This window comes from Dipteris shenzhenensis, chromosome 14 (assembly GCF_047967505.1).
Source record: "Dipteris shenzhenensis isolate YYH24624 ecotype China chromosome 14, Dip_SZ_1.0, whole genome shotgun sequence".
Classification (NCBI taxonomy): Eukaryota; Viridiplantae; Streptophyta; class Polypodiopsida; order Gleicheniales; family Dipteridaceae; genus Dipteris; species Dipteris shenzhenensis.
In genome coordinates, this window is record NC_141609.1 from 49,434,177 (window position 1) to 49,442,586 (window position 8,410).

Genomic DNA, 8,410 nt, shown 5'->3' on the forward strand with positions numbered 1-8,410 from the left:
CATTATAAAGTTATTTCTTTATTATGAAAATGTCAATCGACATATTCTAAGAATGCCACCTGTGGCATTTGCAAAAGTACGACCTACATGCAAGTGAGAGAGTAGATAATCTTGTCTAATAATTTTACATGCAATTTGTATTTATTTGAGAGGATAAGCAAAGTGCATATGGTGCTTTTTAATACATTTGAGGAGTTCAAATCTAGACACTAAGATGGGCAACAAGAAGAAGAGGGAAACTACAATCTTCTTGTCCTCTATTGTGTAATTGTATCAACAACATATATTAGGATACATAAGTTGCTTGTATTGTAAATAGAGTAAAAAGGAAGCATTGAGAGAAACTTTTCCTATGGTAATATATATAGTAGAAAGATAAAGATTCATGAATAATTTGAAAAGACCTCCATAAATGAAAATACATAATACGTAGCCTTATGAGCTTTAAATGATAGAAACCTTTGTTGTAATTAGGCTACTTATGTCTCCATTCTCTTCAATGTAGTCAAAAATTGGATATAATTACTTGGTATGTATTTTCCAATCCTTCAAGTAAGTGACCATTAAAGCTACCGACTTCGCCCATTTTTCATGCTAAATAAAAATCAAACAAACAAAGAGCTTAAGTATTGCTTCCTATTATAATTTATAACAAATACGTCTTTCCAATAGATAACCAAATCCCCCTTGTTACCTGAATTGAAGGTCATACTCATCAAGAAAAATAGCGTGAGAAAATAGAAATTAGAAGCCTAGTGACAATGCAAGATGAGCACTGGCTGCACCATAGACCTAGTAACATTTCATCATTTGGGAATCTTAAATGCACTTGTACCTCCTCTATCATAAGAGGCTTGTTTCAACCCTAATGACATCGATGAGGGATGAAAAGAGATGTACATACATGTAGAAGACAATAACACTAGCAAACGAGAAGCTGTGTTATTCATTTACAATTGAAATAGAAATTATAATTAAATTATCAATAAGAAATCAAAGCAAGATACTTCAAAATAAGAATGTGTTGTAAAAATTAAACATAAATTTTACACACATACACGCACGCACACACACACGCATGCACACACACACATGTAGATTGTGAGAATCATTATGATAAATATTTAATATGCCATTACCCCCATATACACACAAAATGTTAAGAGCATATGGTGAAAAACTATTCCATGGTAAAAATCAATAAGGAAAAATATTTATGTGTGTATAAGTGCTAATTAAATAAAGTGCCATGATGTATGATCAACAAAGAAACTAACCTCACAAATGAGTAACAAATAATGTGTGCATTCGTGCATCTCCACATGAGAAGGGGGAAAGGCAAAGGAAGGCGAGGGGGGGGAGGGGGGAAGTCGTAATACTATAGCATCTACAGACATATGGCTCAACATACACCTACAACCATATGGCCTTAACACCATAGAAAAAGAGATAAAGCAAACTTTCATCAAGATGCTATGCTGAGGCCTCATGAGCACACAACAAATATGACTGCAAATTGCTAGATTTACAACCTGTGTGTGGTGTGTAAGCATGCACAGGCGTGCTCATGTACACATGCATGCATGTCTACTGAGGAGCGAGTCGACCGGGGGGGGGAGAAGCAACCCAGAAAACTATACTGGGAGGCAAAAAGGTGCAAACAGACAAGACATGTCATATGAGCACATTAGAGTAAATGGGTATGTATTTAGAGAGAGAAATTAGTAACCAAAAATTTATTTTTCCATTTACACACATCCATATTATCGAAATTCACAACTCACTTTTGTGAGTAATTTCATCATATAGGATAATTTAAAAACAATAAGCTAACTCGCAAAACAATTGATGACAAACATGCCTTTATTGTAGTGGAAATGTTTGCAAAATGGACAATGGAGGTGAAGCAAATGAGGCAAACTCGTGAATGAAAACGTGAGGGTCAAGGAATATGCTAATTGGTAGAGTGGTTAGTGAAAGTAGGTCTTGGCAAAAACTTTAATCCATTTATTAGTTTCTGGGTAAAGTAAGTATTGAATCCCATGCTCTCCTTGCATTTCTCTCATTTGTCTTTCCTCCCAAAGCTAAACAATGCTGCTTATGAAAAATGTTCATTTGAAGTTCAAGATAGAAATCTCTCTCTCTCTCTACACACACACACACACATGCATGTGTATATATATATATATGTATGTATGTATGTATGTATGTATATGTGTATGTGTATGTATATGTATATTATATGTGTGTGTGTGTGTGTGTGTGTGTGTGTGTATATATATGTATATATATATACCTTTGTAAGACTAGAATAAGTCCAATCATACAAATTTAGAATTTTTGTTGTTCTAAAGACCAAAAATCTACACAAAAAATAAAAGGGAAAATGAAAGAGAAAAAAAAAGAGGTAAACAAAAACTTTTATGGAAAACAAAAGGAAGACATACTTAGCAAGCAAAGCAACACTTATGTCATCATCAATGCCCAAGCATAAGCAGCTATATTGGGTTTCTAAAGACCCGCGGAGTCTCTTGGGCTTCATATTGCATTAGGTTTCAGTACAGTTTTATGAATTTCGCAATGCATTTATGTACTAACTAATAAGTAGGTTCATTAAGGCCCTTTAATTTTTGCTTGGTGGGAAACCTTGAGCAAAAGTGCGCTTAATCAAGTTGTAGAAATGGTTGCAAGAAAATCCAACTTTTGTTTCGCTGTCCGTGAGTAACCATGGTGGTATGGAGGAGGACCTTAAAATCTATCTATATATTCTAAAGTAGCAAGGAAGGTAGCAAGGACCCTCCTGTTGCCAATTAATTCAGCTTGATCATTATTAGATGTGCAACTCCATTGTGGGTCAAAATTATGATTAGATGCCGCTAGTCTAGGCTTCTCTCTCGTGATCCTGCCAATGATAGTTGTCTCCATCTTGGCTTTCCTTCAGTGTTGTTTCTTACAGTTTCATGGCGGGAATCAGTTCTACTGTGTAGGATCTCAATATTTTGGATGATTGATGGATCTTTCTGAAGCTTTGAACAGAAAGCATACATCCGCCCATTTTGCAGTGCAACATTATATTTCCGAGAGTCCACTAAGTGAAATAAATCAACCGTCCAAACGTCTACGAAAACCCTAGACATGAGAAGAACAGCATAAACGTTTACAGACTTGAGGGTTCCAACAAGTGGATTTCATTATTTGTTAGTAGTTGGTTGTTCCTTATACAAGTGAATATGAACACACAGGTCTACGGACTTCTTATTCCAAAATGACTTTGCAGCAAGAAGATAACAAGCTGTGCCTCATGGACTCCTTCAGGGTGGAAAAATGGCCGCTGTGGCAGCACTTGATTGAGCTCAAGTGCAGTGTTATTGTGTGAATCAAGATTCTTGGAGAGAAAGGGTTTTGCTGTTATTCTACTCAGTGCTTACCTCTGCCAGAAGATGGGAATCATTGTAGCTCGTCACTGCCTGTACAAATGCCCTTGCCCTCCTGGCCGGATCTGCAACCTTGAATATGTGAGAGCTCACAAAGACCCCATCGCACCCCAGCTGCATCATCATGGCCGCATCAGCAGGGGTATACACTCCTCCGGCCGCAAATACCATTACTGGTAGCCTGCCCAACTGCTTCGTTAGCTTCACAAGCTCGTAAGGCGCTCGAATCCGCTTCGCAAAACTGTGTAGCTCATCCTTTTCAAGTCCCTGCAGACTTCTCACATCGCACAGTAACGATCGTACCTGCCGCACTGCTTTTGCAATGTCACCCATCAGGGCATCATCGCTCTCAGTCCTGATCATCGCTGCACCCTCAATCATGCGGCAAAGCGCCTCGCCCAGATTGGGGCACCCACATACGAACGGAATGCGGAAGTTGTGCTTGTTGATGTAATTAACATCATCAGCGGGAGTCAACGAGTCGCTTTCATCAATTAAGTCCACCCCTAACGTTTCAAGAATCTGTGCCTCAACAGAATGGCCAATTCTTGCCTCGGCAATCACGGGAATTGTCACGACTTTTTTGATCGCTTTGATAACATCCGGGTCGATCATTCTAGCGACTTTACCCGTCCCGATGATAGCATCATCGACGACCAAGACAGCCACGGCGCCAGCCTCCTCTGCAATGCGCGCTTGCTCCGGGTTGCAAACGTCTATAACTACCCCTCCTCTCAGCATTTGGGCAATGCCCACCTTGACGGCATAAGAGGACTTGATTGCATCGGCGTTTTCGAAGAGGGCCACCACGGCGCTTTCAGACATGCTTGTTAGATTCTCTGCGAGATTTGAATCCAGGAAGGTCGATGCCGCTCCCGATCAGAAGCCAGAAAACGAGGGCACATGCGACATGTCTGAGGATGATCCCACAAAATGGAAGGCTGTGTTTGATGGATTGCGCTCAAGGAAGGGGAGATTTGGCTGTAGGAACCAAAGATTGAGGGAAATTGTACGGGGGAACGGGAGATCTCTGGTTAGATCGGGCTTCAGGAATGTTTGCAAGGTTGAGGGAGGTGATGAGGTGGATTGTCAAAAGACTTTCTTTGGAGCCTATACTTGGAATATGAACCTCCTCCCTTCCCTTGTGGTCTCCCTTCTTCAATTTGATATTCACCAAACAATTTGAATTACATTCATAAGGCCTGCCATTAAGGTTATCGTATGTTTGTGTAAATGAGTGAGTGGTTTGACCAATAGATGAAGTTAGTTCCGGCTAGAGTATGTTGTTCTGGTTTGTTTGTCCTATAATTGAACTGTGAACAATGGTTTGTTGGTGAATTAATTGTGTCATATGTATTTTTGTCATGAATGTATGTTGGGCTTTAGTTTTATTGTTGAGGTTTTTATAGTTAATGTTGAAGTCTCCTATGATTGTTGGTGTGTTTGGTTCTATGGTTGAAAGGATTTTTTAAAGTGAATACAAAAGTGTGGAAGTGGATGATGAAGGAGAACTGTATATGTTTATGAGTGCAAAATTGTCCATCATTTCAATTCCAATGTCATATTTGTGCATGTCATGAAGTTTAGATTTGCAAAATGATGATGTGGAAGCACTCGAAGTGGAATTTGATGTTGTAGGAAATTGTGGAATAACTTTATTGTATTTTTCTTTGTTTTTGTTTATTATTTATTTGTTTTCATTGTATTTGTCGTGCCATGTAGGAGTGTCTTCATCAAGGGATGGTTCGGCTTTGTGGTATGGAAGGTATAAAGTACATTGTTCTCTATAGGAGTTTTTAGGATTGTTGGATTCATTGTAGTTATTAAATCTTATTATTTTAGGTTTTCTCCTTCGTTTTACTGAAGCTGGTGTTAGTGTATATTCACTTGCAAAAGTAGCCAAACAAATGCTCTAAAGAGTGCTCGAACGTTTTAAATATTTGTTAATAATGTTGTCAAAAAAAATATTTGTGTCTTCTAGATGCAGTAGTTGCAGTTGTTCTCGGTGTTTTAATAGCAGTGTTCTTTTCTCTGGAGGATTTGTGTTTATGTACATAAATTGCCTCGATGATGTTGATAGTGGTGGGGAGAGACATAAGTAAACAGCTTGCTAGGAGCTTATGTGTTGTGTATTTAGAATTGCATTGCCAACATGTCGAATGCGATCATTTGGCGCATTATTCAATTCTATACTTTGTGTAAGTGTTGATTTGATAGCTTCAGTGGTCTCTTTATTGATTTTTGTCATATAAGATGTACAATATGAAGCAGCCCCATGTGGGTTTAGTATGAATTGTATATTAGTATTTGCTCCCCAAAGTGCTGACAATGTTGGATTGAAACTATTAGTGTATATGTCTTTTGGTTCTCTTTTTAAGAATAGTGTTGCTTGTGAAATAGATGCTTCTAGTGTTAAAATGTACTCTTCTTCTGAGAATCCAAGTTATTCCAAAAAACCATTATAGTTTAATGACAATGTAGTTTCTCTAAACAACAGAAAGTTGATTTTTTTCATATTCTTCGTTGTGCTAACTGTATGGATAGTAGCTTGCTTCCGTTTTCACAGGGATATATTCCTCACGCGGATCTTCGACTGTTTTGTCAGAAATCACTGGAGTGGAAGACGCTGATCTACACTTGCTAAGTGAGGTCGTTGAGACAGAAGAGAACATGGGTAGGAAGCGTGCGTTGTAGCCAATGTGTAAGAGTCATTGCAGATTGTTTCAGTGGGCATATAACACTTGATTTCACACACACATGCCACCATTGTAAATCCAATTCGGCTATGTCATGGCATTGTGCACATCATTTCAGCCTTGTAAAGCCTCTTGGCTATTCCTGGCATCATTGCCACAAGCCTTGTAATACAGATCAGATTTTATATATTGCAGTTCTATCTTCACCAACAATTTAGAGACTTCACTTGGCATAGTCTATTTCTTATCCAAATGAGTATATGTGCATTATTGTATATGGTATGGATCAAAATACAACAACATTACCTCAATTCATTAACACTCCACCTAAGCTACAAGGAAAATACTTTTTGAAGACACATCTATGTGGAGTGTTAGTGCATGGATTTAAGTTTTTTGCAGACATATGGATTGATTCCTTGCATCTACATGATAGCAATCAAGTTGTAACATCTATTATGAAGGAAATTCAAAATATACATGTAGAAAAAAGGTCACGTACCAGCAATTTTGAGAGTACAAGCAAACAATTGTGGACGAGAGAATAAGAATGTACTCTTCTTTGCATTTTGCTCAATGCTTATCGCTCATACCTATTGCTATTTTTTAGAGTACAAAAGAGGCTTCCATCATGTCTCCTGTCTATATAAACCTTTTAATTTCTTGAATATTCAAGAGTATTATAGTTTTCTGCACTGAAAATAAAAAGAGTCTTGCAGAGCTCTTGTGTATACCTTTTTTAAATTTTGTGAATCTTCAAGAGTGTGGTTTTTCATTGGTACTTTTAAACTAGCCAAGTTTACTCAAAATAAATACATCATTGTTGCCAAGGATGATTTTTTTCTCTTACTTTCGTTAAGAGGCGAAACTTTTATATTGGTGTCGAAAGTTTATATGGTCTAATAAAAATAAAGGTTGGAAACATTCGCCAAGATTTGAAACTTTAATGATTAAAATCTTAAAATTTCGCAAAGATTTACAACTTTTTCTTCAAATTTTAAAAGAAAATATAAAAAATTATAAGATGTTCTATCAAAATTATGAAACTAAAAAAACAAGCTCGATAAACTTTCGCCAAGATTTTATATTAATATATACATATAGCTTTGATAAAAACATCCCTGATTGTTGCCATTGACTATGCTACTGAGTGAGTAGAAGCTAAGGCACTCTAAGACAACTCGGCTCAGAGTACTACTAACTTCATCTTTGAAAATATCATATGTATGTATAGATGCAATTTGAAGCTTGTCAATGATTTATTAGTTTAAATCCATGAAAAACCACGCTCTTGAAAATAAAAAAGGTATACACAAGAGACCTCCAAAACTCTTTTTAATTTCACTGCACAAAACTACAACACTCTTGAAGATTCCAGAATTAAAAGGCTTACATAGAAAAGAGACATGGAAGAATCTTTTGTACTCTAAAAAATAGCAATAGCTATGCTTGCAATTTTACATTATCATAAGTTTACAAGAAATATTGCTCTGGATGAGTCTTTGTACAAAGGATCCATTACGGCCTTTTCAATAATTTAATTCTGCCTTTATAGCGAGTTAAGTACAAACGGGCGATCCTAACATTTGCTTGTTCAAATGTCCGATTCGTCGTCACTTGTCGCTTGGGTGCCATCTTCATTCACTCTCATTTGACCACCATCACTTTTAGTCTTTCTCAATGTTTGAATGGGTTTGTCATGGGCATTCTTCATTTGTGCTATCTCCTTCTACTTCCTCCTTAGCAAGCATCTTTATGAACTCTATAATGTGCAAAATAATTGGCAGTATTTTTATTTTTTCTTCTACATCATACCCCATGTGCTTCTTTGTTTTCTTCATTCTTGATTTCCACAAGATACTATGACTGTATCTATGGAAAGCTTTGAAATTGCTTCATGGTTTGGGACCCATTCCTTTTTTAGACAACTACTATACAATGTATTGTTATCTTGGTTCTCCTTCCTACCCCTTGGCTCATACCATACCACCACTGTAAATGTTGTAGCTCTCCCCTAGTAATCCATGCTCATGTCCACTACTTTTGCAACCCAAAACTTCATGCTCTTATGTTCATTATCTATGGTCGAACTGCAACAAAACAATGGTCATCTATGTCTATTTTGTGGCATAAACTCTCTCTTCTTGGGTCTAGAATATGGACGTGGGAGTAGCAATTCAAACTCATTTTCAAAGAGACTACATGTTGGGCACAAGTCATTACCAACATTTGGCCAAAATAAAGGCCGTTCTACCTTAATATCATCTACTCACATTTTTG

General features: G+C 37.2%; 1 protein-coding gene across 1 annotated transcript; it reads right to left on the reverse strand.

Annotated features, from left to right (window-relative positions):
• Positions 1 to 3,243: 3,243 nt before the first annotated feature.
• On the reverse strand, positions 3,244 to 4,512 carry LOC147894760 (putative pyridoxal 5'-phosphate synthase subunit PDX1). The gene has a single exon (XM_087385070.1). It carries the CDS (start codon positions 4,257 to 4,259, stop codon positions 3,414 to 3,416), a length of 846 nt encoding a protein of 281 aa, XP_087241196.1. The 5' UTR covers positions 4,260 to 4,512; the 3' UTR covers positions 3,244 to 3,413.
• Between the last annotated feature and the right edge of the window lie 3,898 nt (positions 4,513 to 8,410).